At 38.8% G+C, this 13,504-nt stretch overlaps 1 protein-coding gene across 1 annotated transcript; it reads left to right on the top strand.

Annotated features, from left to right (window-relative positions):
• Positions 1 to 295: 295 nt before the first annotated feature.
• PFDN4 (prefoldin subunit 4) lies at positions 296 to 13,082 on the top strand. The gene is made up of 4 exons (XM_077113585.1): positions 296 to 561; positions 8,715 to 8,822; positions 9,726 to 9,866; positions 12,890 to 13,082. The coding sequence occupies exons 1-4, from the start codon at positions 538 to 540 to the stop codon at positions 13,019 to 13,021; spliced, it is 405 nt and encodes a 134-aa protein (XP_076969700.1). The 5' UTR covers positions 296 to 537; the 3' UTR covers positions 13,022 to 13,082.
• Positions 13,083 to 13,504: the final 422 nt, after the last annotated feature.

The following is a 13,504-nucleotide window of genomic DNA, read 5'->3' as shown; positions in this document are numbered from 1 at the left end:
CCGTATGCAGAAATTGTTGAAAAACATTGTCGAATTAATTAATTAATTGGAGGGCTTCCTCCGAACACATCTGAATTATCAGTGCATATAAATCTCATAGTCTACTGACAAAGTCATTCGTTTCTAGTGCCTTTCCAAATGGGTCAATTCTCTAAACAAATTTGTTGGAGATGAAGAATACCCCTTTCTCCTCCAAGCCCTGCCCGGCGCTCCCAACCCCGCCCATCACACTTGCGGGGCTGGGCGTCCCCTGCCGGCCGATGCCGGAGTTGCGGCCGCTCGCCACACCTCCCTTGTTTATGTCTAGCCACAGGGAGACTGTCCCTTTAATTGGGATATACCAAGTCCATCCAGGTTGCGATTTCCTTCCTGAATCTCAGACTTCAGAGAAGTCTTTGGTTGAAGATCCCAGAGAAGGAATACGGTGACCGTGTTGTACTTTTTAGGAGTTCTGGGCTGACAGGGAGTGAGAGAGGGCACGGAAGAGGAGTGCACCATCGCGGCCCTCCCCCCCTCACGCCGTAACAGAGTCCCAAGATGGCGGCCACCATGAAGAAGGCGGTGAGTGGGGCGCTCCCGGCGCTGGATGCTCGGGCAGCGGGCGGGTTGCGAGCGTGGGGACTTGATAGGCGGGATGCTAGGGGTGCCCAGCTCTGAGGCGCGGGGAGGGGCTCGGAATTGAGGCTCCCGACCACGAAGGCGGTCTCGCGGCGAGACCTGCCCGCGCTGCCTGTCTCCTCAGGCCCGCCGGTTGCCTCGGGTGGGTGTCCAGACTGGGACTCTTAGGGGGCTCTGGGCCGCCTCCCGCGGTGTAGAGGGTGCCCCCGGAGAGTCGGAGGACGCCGCGGGTCTGTTCTTGCCCTTGGATTTTGGGAAGCCGAAGGTCCATGGTCTGCCTTTGACCCCTGTAGTAAACGCTTTACCTGGATTACCGCAGCTAAGCCTCACAAGCCCATGGGCTAGGTGCTTCTAGTGTTCTGTCTCTCAGGTGCTGAAGCTGAGGTTCAGCGAGTCGGGTAACCTGCCCAAGGTCACGCTGCTTATAAGGGGCAGAACAGGACACACTGTCAGGTTTTCTGGCCCCAGAGCTCGTGTGTCCATCCTTGAGCGGCCCATGTCCATGCTTAATGCACCTGTGCCCTCCGGACTAAAACCAGTATTTATGGAGAAACAGATGAGGTACCAGGGCCCAGTCTTCCGATTATTATCTCTGGTGCCAGCAATCTATCAAGGATACGGGTTTCCCCCAACTTTACAATGGAGAAACTTAGATGCAGAAAGGTTAAGTGACCCCAACCTCTATAAAATGATTTCCTTAATAAGAAGGGGAGCCAGGTTCAAACACAGGTTTTATGGTTTTGTTTTGTTTTGTTTTCCCTCAAAGCCTATCCTTTTTGCTAGTAAGCAAGCTCCCTCCCATTTGGGGTTTGTAATCGAGTAAGTGTACTCAGATGCTTAAAGATCTCTAGGTAAAAGAAAAATAAAATTTAGTGAGAAAATAATACCAGCTGATAATGGAGGCTTTATTCTGTGCTAGGAACAGTTCAAGGTGTGTTATGGTTTATTTATTTTAATATCAAATCTCATGACCCTTTTGGGGATACTGTTTTTTATCCCCATTTTACAGATGAGGAAACTGAAGTACAGAGGCACAGCTAGTATTTAAACACTGGCATTCTTACTCCAGAGCCCACCTTTTAAACTGCCAGGCCGTGAGAATGCTCTGGCTGAGGGGATTTGCTTTCCAGGTTTTATATACATTTGCCCTCATTCCACTTCTAAGACCACATAAGAGGAACTTGCTTTTTTTGCTTTCCTCTCTTCTGTATCATAAAGTCGAAGTTACCTGTGCCTGGTGTAGGATGACCAGCTATCTTGGTTTGCTCAGAAAGGAGGGCTTTCCCGCCACACAGTACTTGGAGTGCTAAAATTGAGAACTTCCTAAACAAACTGAGACAAATTGTTCTCCCTACTGGTTCTGGCATTCACAAACTCTTACTGTGTACCAGAGTAGTGCTTAGGTTCTTGGTGAGTCAAACAAGTGTGAGGCTTTGGTTTTCCACATTGCCACTATTAAATTGGGCCTTCCATTTTTAGGTGTAGCCTTTAATTCCCTGGAAGATAGCTGTGGAAATTGGCAGTGCAGAGAGATGAAATAAATGATAGAAGAATAATTTGAACTCTGAACTTTAATTGCAGAAATTTTCCATCACACCCCACTATGGATTGGATTAAATTAGTGACCACTGACCTTTTTTCCTTTCCTTGATGTAGACAATAAAATTTTTTTGAGCTTTTAATATGGTATAGTCTGTGTTTTAGGTGATGGAGATAACAATGGTTGAGCAATAATGAAGTCCATATCTTCATAGCTTCATAAAACTAAATGCTCTAGGAGGAAATATGGGCATTAATCAAATAGTCGCACAGTAAAATGTAAAATTTCCAGTGTGAGGAAAGGCACTTGTGAAATGAGGGCCAGTATAAGGTCTGAATTGAGGTCAGGGAAGGCTTTCCTGAGGTATCCTTAGGCTGAGATCTATGTGATTAGGGAGAAGGGGAAGGGAAGGTTGGTGAGGGGGTAAGGCATTAATTCAAAGACCCTAAGAACATGTCATAAAAGGAAGGCCAGAATGGCAGAGAAGGGGTGGGCAAAGGGAACCATGGTGGGCAAGGAGCATACAGAGAGAGGGATATGTGGTGGCTAATGCGTAAGGGATTTTCTTCTATATAGTGAGTCTCTGAGACTCACATGACAAATGCAACATCTTCCTGCATGTATTTCAGTGTTATGAATAATCCCTGCTGGGTTAGCTACATGTACAAACACTTTTCCCCTCTGTCCACTGTACGTGTATATTCATATACAGAGGTGTGCCAGTAAGTGAGAGTGAAATATCCTAGCAATAGCCTTTTTTTTGGGGGGGGGGGGGTGGTTACTGCAGGTATTTGTTAAGGCCCTTTATTGCACCAGAAACCATGTGAAGTTCTGGGGGTTTACATAAAAACTAAGCAGCAGTCTTGGCCTTGTTTTTTGTTTTTGTTTTTAATATTTTTATTGTTAAAACAACATAAAAACAAACATTCTTAACATACAAACATTCCATACATGGTGTACAGACAGTGGCTCACAATATCATCACCATGATCATTTTTTTTAGAACATTAAGAAATAAAAAGAAAAAAGAAAAAAACTCATACATACCATACCCCTTACACCTTCCTCTTGTTGACCACTATTATTTCCATCTACCCAATTTATTTTAACCTTTGTTTCCCCTATTATTTGTTTTTTATTTTTTTATCCATCTGTCCATACCCTCGATAAAGGGAGCATCAGACACAAGGTTTTCACAATCATACTGTAACATTGTAAAAGCTATATCATTATACAATCATCTTCAAGAAACAAGACTACTGGAACACAGCTCTACAGTTTCAGGTACTTCCCTTTAACTACTCCAATACACCATAATCTGAAAAAGGATAGCAATATAACGCATAAGAATAACCTCCACAGTAACCTCTCGACTCTGAAATCTTCCAGCCACTGACAATTTATTTTTTCTCATTTCTCTTTCCCCCCTTATGGTCAAGAAGGTTTTCTCAATCCTTTAATGCTAGGTCTCAGCTCATCCCGGGAGTTCTCTCTCATATTGCCAGAAAGATTTACACTTCTGGGAATCATGTCCCATGTAGGGGGGTAGGGCATTGGGTTACTTGCCATGTTGGCTTAGAAAGAGAGGCCACATCTGAGCAATGAAAGAGGTTCTCTGGGGGTGACTCTTAGGCCTCATTTTAAGTAGGCTTAGTCTGTTCTTTTCAGGAATAAGTTTCATAGGGGCGAACCTCAAGATCGAGGGCTTAGCTTATTGATTTAGTTGTCCCCAATGCTTGTGATTCAGTATCTCTGAATTTAGAATTAAAAGTTACACCTCCTGAATACATGTGACTGTTATGATCTAGGACTCTTTTACAATAACCCCCAACCTGATAACCCATGCTCTTGACTTTAGTTCACTGAATTTTTATATTATCGTTAGTCCATATAATTGAGGCATGTGTCTTTTTGTTCCTGACATTTCATTCAACATACAGTAGCAATAGATTTTGGGGGGGGGGGGGCGGGGAGGAGGGCATGGGCAGTCTCTGGGAATTGAACCTGGTCTCTAGCATGGCAGGCAAGAATTGCACCACCCAGCAGTTTACTTATTAAAATTAAAAGCAATAGCCTTTTGGTTTTAATAAGTAAGTTGTGTGCAATCTGGAATCCTTTAGTAATACATTATACCTTACAACTGGTCATGAATTTTGAATCTCTAGATGAGATCCTTCAGTCCTCTCATCTCTAAAGTTCTCCTTTTCAAGATTTTGCTCTGGACCATGAGGGATTTTACACTCTGAATTCTCTTCATTTTCCAGAGTGCAAATGTCTCCTCCTCAGAGAGGCCATCTCTGTCCTCCATGTCTAAAGAAGCACCCCTCTACTCCCCAGCTCCCAGCACTTTCTACCCCTAAACTCTATTTTATTTTCACTAACACATTTATCATTATCTAAAATTATCTTGTTCATCTTGTTTTTTGCCCACATTTCCTGCTAGGATGAAGCTTCCCTCTAGATCATAGTGTCTGGCTGAATAATTGTTGAATGAATAACTATATGCATGAAAGATGAATAATACAGGATAAGGCAAAATTTTATAGAGATTTGCTGAATATCTTTTTTAAAAATTAAAATGAAAGCAGACGGAAATGGCCCAGAATTTCTGTCTCTTAGGTTTTCAGGACAATGAGGGACCCCAGCCATCAATGAAGATTCTTTGTGTGACCCTGATTCAGTATGGGGCATAATTGAATAGAGTTTAGCTTCCTCCTATCATTCCGTAAGGTATTTATTGCCATGAAAATGGTGCAGTGAGTGCCCAGGGAATTTTATTTTCACCGTGAGCAGTCACATTTTCTCTTAGACTTAGCAGAATTTCCTTCTGGGTCTGTATCTGTGTATGTTCTTCCTTTGCAGTGACTTTGGCAAACAATATTCTAGAAATAAATCGCTGAGTTCTCATTTATTGACAGACTCCATCCCCAGGCCCTGTGCCAGCCCTACCAGATAGGACTTGGCCTCCCCATTTTACAGATGACAAACCTAAGGTGGCTTCAAAGAGTCGAGTAATTTGCCTGAGGTGTAATGGCCTGGATTTGAATACATTCTGGCTCTTCCCACAACTTTGTCCTACTTTCAATACTACAATATGACTTCTTCCTCTTTGAGTTCATAGGACTTCAAGAGCAGTAGTAATTAGCAAGAGTCTCGAACCTTTTGGGGTTGATGATCTCAAAGAATCTGATGAAAGCTATAAAGAGTCTTCTGGGAGGCATGCACCTGTTAAATGTTTTGCATACAATTTCCGGGGATGAATGAACTTCTTGACATTCACGGACAACCCCTGCACCCCAGTTAAGAGTTACGACCTCCCTGCCAAAATGCAGCTTCAAGAAATATAGGAGTGTTCTAGGACAGTGAGATGTAAGCAGAAGATACAGCTCTTAGTCCTGGAAGGTACCGATAGTTGCCAACAATGCGTGTTTGACCCTCACATAACGTTAGCCCTACCTCCAGTAGGAAAAGTAACTGTGAGGGATCTGGACGCCAGCAGCCAAGGCATGCTGGTGGCTGCTGTTAGGGCCCCACCAACAGGAAATGCCTGTTTTGAAAAGATGAAAGTCAGATGGCCAAATTCGTCTCTACATTTTCAAAAACAGTGTGTATGGGAGCCTGATCAGGCATGATTTAGATTCAAACTTAGAAACTGTATTAAGCTTCTGTTGTGTGTTAGGCAGGCTCTGTGCTAGGTGCTTTCACACAAATTACCCTCAAATCTTCACTGTTGACAAAGCATCTATAAATAAATATTGAGGTTTTCAGCGGCTCTCTATTGTTAAAAAATGGCATAAACTCGGTAGGCAAGCAGGAATTCTTTAAAATTCTCTCCTCTTTGCTTAGAAATTTGATAGTTCTTATATAGGCAAGATTTAAAGGCCAAGATATCTGAATATTGACTTTAGTATAACTCAGTTTCCCAGTTTCCATGTTTATAAAAATTATATAAGGGATTGAATACTCAAAGCCATATATATCATAATATAAAAGATTTTTTCCTTTTCCTTCTGCGTCTCTGATGATGGGCCTGGTGATAAGAGAGTATTGGGATGATGAGAGCCTAGTGCCACGGAGGGCTAAATTGTAGGTGTCTGCCTTTTATTCTGACCACTGAGCTCTACATTTCCTGAGACAGTGTCTTTCGGTCTCTGAAGAAATAAAAGTCCACATATGTGTGTCACAAGTGAAGGAGTGGGGTGTGGTTATTGTGAACCTCTTACTGTTATTGGCAAAAAAGCCAAAAAATGATCCTCACTGGGCATTTATGTTCCTTATATATAAGCAGGCCCTTTGTCCCTTAAATTAATCAGCAAGTGCTCTTGTTCCTATTTTATACAACTTTTGGTCTAGGGCAGAATATACATGAGGAGAAACCAAGGGAGTGTCTGATTTTAATTTTTTTTTTTTAAATGTATGGACCCCCTTTGAAAATCTTATGAAAGGTAATTCCCCGTCTCTTTCAAATGCACACATGTGCACATACACACATACACATGCATATTTAAGTTTAATTTCAGGACTCAAAGACCTGTCTGCCTTGGTCAGAATCCAGGTCCACTACCTAGTAGCTGTGCAGCTTTGGGTGAAGAAGTATGCCATAGCTTCTCCATCTGTAAAACAGCGGTACTAATGATCCTACTTATTAAGACTAAGTGGAGTTTTAGTAGGAATGGTCAGATACTCAGTGCTTGGTATATGGAAGGCTCAGTAAATGTTAGCTGTTATTTTAATTATTTCATAGATACTTCGTATCATACAAGTAGTCTAACTTTATTTGTATATATAATCACATTAGACATTTTGAAACATAAATTCTTGTCATTTTACAGTGAATTCTATGTTATTCGTAATGAAGACATGTAAACGGACTCCAAATTGAAATAAACATGTTAACTAAGTGGGGAAGGAATATAGCACTGAAATGCATGGTGACTATCTAGCCAGTTTATCAGTTGAATTAAGAACTACAGAAACTGGATTTCTGAGAGCCTTGAAAACCATGTGCACATTTTGACTAAGGAAAAGCTTGTATGAGGCATTTACCAACATCAATTTTTTAAAAATTTTTTATTCTTTTATTGATAATTCAATAAAAGAAGGTTAAAGAATTCCTGCTTGCCTACCGAGTTTACGCCATTTTTAAACAATAGACAGCCGCTGAAAACCTCAATATTTATTTATAGATGCTTTGTCAACAGTGAAGATTTGAGGATAATTCATGTGAAAGCACCTAGCACAGAGCCTGTCTAACACACAACAGAAGCTTAATACAGTTTCTAAGTTTGAATCTAAATCATGCCTGATCAGGCTCCCATACACACTGTTTTTGAAAATGTAGAGATGAATTTGGCCATCTGACTTTCATCTTTTCAAAACAGGCATTTCCTGTTGGTGGGGCCCTAACAGCAGCCACCAGCATGCCTTGGCTGCTGGCGTCCAGATCCCTCACAGTTATTTTCCCCACTGGAGGTAGGGCTAACGTTATGTGAGGGTCAAACACGCGTTGGTGGCAACTATCGGTACCTTCCAGGGCTAAGAGCTGGAAATGCAAGTACCTACATTCTTAACACACAAACATTCCATACATGGTATACAATCAGTGGCTCACAATGTCATCACACAGTTGTATATTCATCACCATGATCATTTTTTAGAACATTTGCATCAGTCCAGAAAAAAGAAACAAAAAGGAAAAAGAAAAAACTTATACATACCATACCCCTTATCCCTCCCCCTCGTTGACCACTAGTATTTCCATCTACCCAATATTTATTTTTTAATTTTAACATTTGTTCCCCCTATCATTTATCCATCTTTAATCCATATGTCTTGCTCATCTGTCTATATTGTAGATAAAAGGAGTATCAGACACAAGATTTTCACAATCTCAGTCAAATTACAAAACCTATATCAATATACAATCCCCTTCAAGAAACATGGCTACTGGAACAAGGCTCTACAGTTTCAGGTGCTTCTCTCTAGCCACTCTAATTCTAATACACCTTAGACAAAAAAGAGATGTGTAAGAATAACCTCCAGGATAACCACTCAACTCTGTTTGAAATCTCTCAGCCACTGACACTTTATTTTGTCTCATTTCTCTCTTCCCCCTTTCAGTCAAGAAGGTTTTCTCAATCCCTTGATGCTGAGTCCCAGCTCATTCTAGGATTTCTGTCCCACCAACATCACTTTTTACTCCCTGGGTTATCTTGATGAAGTAGTATTTATTCTTGGTTGAGAAATTCTGCCCTAGGCCAAAAGTTGGCTGACTTCTATCTTTATTAGGACTTACTCTTAACTGTTTATATTTGAAATGTTTTTGAAGCCTAGGCATCATTCCATAAAATATCAGAGAGATTGAAGATTTAGCAATAAATCTTAAATTTGTGGAGATGAAATAAATGAGGGATGTTTTGTGATGGTCTATACCTCTTGTGATTCTTGACTATATGAGGGAAAATAGTATATTTATGTATTTCACAGTTATATAAAAGTTAACGTGTAACCCCTCCATTAAAAATAATTCTACAGAAAAATAACTTCTTTTTTTCAGGCTGCAGAAGATGTCAATGTTACCTTTGAAGATCAACAAAAAATAAACAAATTTGCACGGAATACGAGTAGAATCACAGAGCTAAAGGAAGAAATTGAAGTAAAAAAGGTATATAAAATGTTCATCTTATTTGAGAAAAATAAAAGTTTGATATTTGATAGCTTTTTAAAAGTGAGGTCAGTTAATAAGTGATTATCTCTCTCTCTGGGTTCTTTGTTGCAGATGACAAAACTCTAGTTAGGTTTTTTTTTGGTATGGGCAGGCTCCAGGAATTGAACCTGGGTCTCCGGCATGGCAGGCAAGAATTCTATCACTGAGCCACTGTTGCCTGCCCTAGTTAGTTTTTAAAAGAAGGGCATTTTTAAAGAGATGTTAGATAATTTGCAGAATTGTTGAGGGTTTGAATCTAGCCTGAGGTTCCAGAAACAAGTCCCAGAACAGAGAACTCAGCTGGTGATAGAACTTCTGTAGCTTTTACTATCCTAAAACCAGCTGCTTTTTCTACAGTGAACTAACTATCCTTGCAGACCTGGGAACCTCAGTTGCTTCTGCTGCTCCCGCCCACCCCAGCAAATCAGAGGCCTCGTGTCCAATCTTTCTTCTCATATAACTCCTCCTGTGAAGTCTAGTTCAAGTGCACTTGCTTGGTAAAAGCGAAGTTATTTGCTTTTGTTTTTGTGTGTTTATTTTAATTCTACCCTAGGAAGCAGAAGTCACAAAGTAGGGAACTCAAAATCAGGAGAAATTTTGGGTGGTCATGGATGCCCACTGTCCACCACAGGACACTTACAGCAATCTGAAAATATCTAATGGACAACATGTTAGTTCTTATGTGCCTCTTTATGGAAGGACTTCTAAAATGTGAGAAATAAAAGTCTTATTTTAGTGTGATAATACCTTCATGAAAGGGTCATTGAGAGAGTTTGTGTCCCACAATTAAAGTTGGTCTTCAGCCTCTATCAGGAAATTTTGAATAATTTTTTTCATTGCTGTTTACTTTTGGATTTATAGAAACAACTCCAAAATTTAGAAGATGCTTGTGATGATATTATGTTGGCAGAGGATGACTGCTTTATGATACCTTATCAAATCGGAGATGTTTTCATTAGCCATTCTCAAGAAGAAACACAAGAAATGTTAGAAGAAGCAAAGGTATGTTCAAGTCTTTCCCTCTGTGTTAAAGTCTAATTTTTAAATTAGGATTTATATACCTGTAGAGAAAGCAGTGAATGCTAGCGAATATTTAATGAGTTTTGATAACATCCCAGGCATGCTCTGAATGCTTTGCAAGCATGATTTTATTTAATCTTAACAGTGACCCTCTGAGATAACTACCGTTATCCCAAATTAGAAATGAAAAGCAGAGGCTTAGCAAGGTTATAGGACATTTTTCAAGTTGACTGGTAGGGAGTGGTCATCTGACTCCAGACCCTGTGCTTGAAGCTAAAAGTATTAGAAAATGCAGAATATTACGAAGAGGGAAAAAAAAAAAAAAATCAACCCATCGTCCTTACTCAGAGATAACCATCTGTAATTAATATGTTCATCTATTTCTTCTGTTTGCTTTCTTCTTCTGAATAATTTTGCCTCCTGCTTTGGTTAGTTGCCATTTTAGGAGTTGTACTTTCTCCCTCCATTTTATGTTCCTTCATTCAGCAGATATTTATTGGGTCTGCTCTGGGCCAAGCATACATGCTTTAAAACATTTTTGATTACTGCTTAATGTTGTATCGATGAACATTGATTCAGTTCACTGTGCTTCTATTGTGAACATTAATTCGTTTCCAATATTTTGCTATAGTAATGTTGCAGTGGACATTCTTCTACATAAATCTCTGTTCAGATTTAGGAAATTGTTTTGAGAAAATAATCAGAGAAGCATAATTATTGGGTCAAAATATAGATTCTTTGATAACTTTTGATTTATCTTATGAAATTACTTTCCAGTTCATATTTCTTCCAGCTGTATATGAGAGAGGACATCAGATCACACTGTGTGACATTGATGGCAGTTAAACATTTTCTAATACTTTTTTTTTTTGCATGGGCAGGCACCGGGAATCGAACCCAGGTCTCCGGCATGGCAAGGGAGAACTCTGCCACTGAGCCACTGCCGTCTTCTAATACTTTTAAAATTTGCTTAATCAACTTAAGTATTATTTGAAATGATAATCTCATTTCATATATTATAGAAAGCAGAACTTTCCACAAATTGAACCCATATTTAAGAAACCATGAGAAGAACTAACATTTTTACTCTGTAATCTTTCCATTCAGGAGCATTGTATATATCTTTTGGGTTTAAATTTTGTCTTCTCTCTTAGTAAAAGTTTATAGATTTTTTTTTAACTACCCTAAAATGTTTTTGTTGGACATATTTCAAGATAGTTTATGGGTTTTGTGGCTATTGTAAATATCCCTCTTCTCCCCACATGCATTGATATTGTATTTTTATTTTCTTATTTATTCAGTCATCCCAGTAATATTTATTGAGTGTTTATTCTGTGTCAAGTTCTGCCAGGTACTGGGAATATTGGGGACAAGAAAACCTGCATGGTTCCTACACTCATGGAACATGTTGTCTAGATGGAAAGATAGAAAATTAAACAAGTGAAAATAATGATGGTATGTAGTATGGGGTTAGAGGCAGCTCTAAGAACATAGAGCAGGAGCTCTATACTAGTGATGTTTACTGTACATCAAGGGTGAGGAAGGGGCTCCTTAAGAAAGTGATGAAACAAGAACTGAAGAATAAGTGGAAAGAGAGGTGTTCCAGATGAAAGAAATAGCGTCTATGGTAAAAAAATTTGCTAGAGATTTGGGTATGCCTGGAATTGTGGACAGATCTTAGAGAACTTTGTCAATTGCATTTTATCCTAGCAAAAGTCAGGAGACATTTTTGTGAAAGGCCCAATATTAAATATATTATGTCTCTGTTGCAGTTACTGTGAAAGCAGTCATAGTATTGCAAACAAATGAGCATGGCTGTATTCTGATAAAACTTTACAAAAGCAGACTGCAGGTTGGATCTGGCCTGTAGGCCATAACTTGCTGACCCCTGTCCTAGGGTAAAGAGGAGCCTTTAATGACTCTTAAGCAAAGAATGATATGGTTGATTTATGCTTTTAAGATACATATATATTTGTATCCTATAATTCTTATTTTGTTTACTTAGATATAGAAATTGTAGCTCTTTTTCCAAAAGTCCTATCTCTTACTGCTGTTTCTTGTCTTGTAACAGTGATTTGCAAGCCTGTAATGTGCCTCAGAATCACTCGCAGGGCAGGGCTTGTTAAAATTCAGATTGTTGAGCTCCTTCTCCAGAGTTCCTAAATCAGTAGTAGGTCTTGGGTAGGGTGGAAGAATTTGCATTTCTAACACATTCCAGGTGATGGTGACCTGCTGCTGCTGACCTGGGGACCACACTCTGAGAACCAGTGTCTTACAGCATTGGCTAGGATTTCCAAAGGGGAAACGTTCTTTTTTTATACCTGATATCAATAGCTATGCCATTTGTGTGACTTCATATTTTCTTTATCATGTTTAGGAAAAATCCTTTTTTGCTTCTAACCAAAACTTTCAGCTTTTCTCATGGGCAGAGCTACTCTGTCTTCTACAAGGTACTTGTTTCCCCTCTTTCCCCTAGTCTAGATCTAGGGTCCTCATAGTTAATGAAAATTTTTGAAAGATTTTGGCTATAGGTTGTTATTCTTATTGGTATTGTTTTATCATCTCCCATTGTTCCATAGTTCATTTTTCGTTATTGTATTTTCTTTTTTTTTGTTTTTTTCAATTTTCATAGTTCATTTTTTGAGGGAAGTTGGGAGAGGCTCTCAGAAGCCAAACTCATTATAAATTGTTAGCTATAAGTCTTATGGATATGGTGCTTTCTTTATTAGCTTATGGTAATTTAGGAATTAGTTTTCTTTTAGCATTTATGTTTTATAAATCGTAAAAACTGAGAAAATGAGCTTGCCATGAGTTAATGCCCATATTCAGGTTTTTATTTTATCAAAAAGTTTATCATAGAACTTTTGGTTTTATCAGTACTTTTTCGCTGCCTATCCAAGTTTAGAAACTTCTTGATCTGAAACTCCTCCCAAATATTATTTCAGCTACAAATGCTGAAACCATCTAGTTGAGTAGAATTAATTGAAACTACTTTGTTTTTCCAGAAAAATTTGCAGGAAGAAATTGACGCCTTAGAATCCAGAGTGGAATCAATTCAGCGGGTGTTAGCAGATTTGAAAGTTCAGTTATATGCAAAATTTGGGAGCAACATAAACCTTGAAGCTGATGAAAGTTAAACATTTTATAATACTTTTTTAAAATTTGTTTAATAAACTTGAATATTGTTTAAAATGATAATTTCCCTTCTTCAAGTGATATGGAAAGCAAAACTTTCTTTTTTTAAAAAACTGTTTCATTTATTTAATGGAAACTTGCCTATTTTCACATGTCTTGCTTATTTATTTTATATTTTTAAAAGAAGACAGTATTCATCTATGTATTTTGCATAATGGTTATATCAAGTCTAGGGGCTTTATGTCATATTAAAATCAGTTAAGCAATCTTTATGTTTCTATATTATCATTTAGAATATTTGTTGTAATTTTCATTTACAGGAAAATTTAACACTTATGTTGTTTATATGTCTGATTTCTGTTTCTATTTCATATGGGAAGGCACTAAGAAAGATACAGTCCTACATGTGTCTACTTATTTCGCAACTAAAACTTTGTCATGTATTAAAAACTCATTGCATATATTTTATTAATATAGCAAGGAAT

This window comes from Tamandua tetradactyla, chromosome 1 (genome assembly GCF_023851605.1).
Source record: "Tamandua tetradactyla isolate mTamTet1 chromosome 1, mTamTet1.pri, whole genome shotgun sequence".
NCBI lineage: Eukaryota > Metazoa > Chordata > Mammalia > Pilosa > Myrmecophagidae > Tamandua > Tamandua tetradactyla.
This window is presented reverse-complemented; position numbering and strand designations above follow the sequence as displayed.

Coding starts and splice junctions, on each gene's coding strand:
- PFDN4 (XM_077113585.1), top strand. CDS start 538: ATGGCGGCCACCATGAAGAAGGCG. Junction 562..8,714: donor CGGCCACCATGAAGAAGGCG/GTGAGTGGGGCG, acceptor TCTTTTTTTCAG/GCTGCAGAAGATGTCAATGT. Junction 9,867..12,889: donor AAATGTTAGAAGAAGCAAAG/GTATGTTCAAGT, acceptor TTGTTTTTCCAG/AAAAATTTGCAGGAAGAAAT.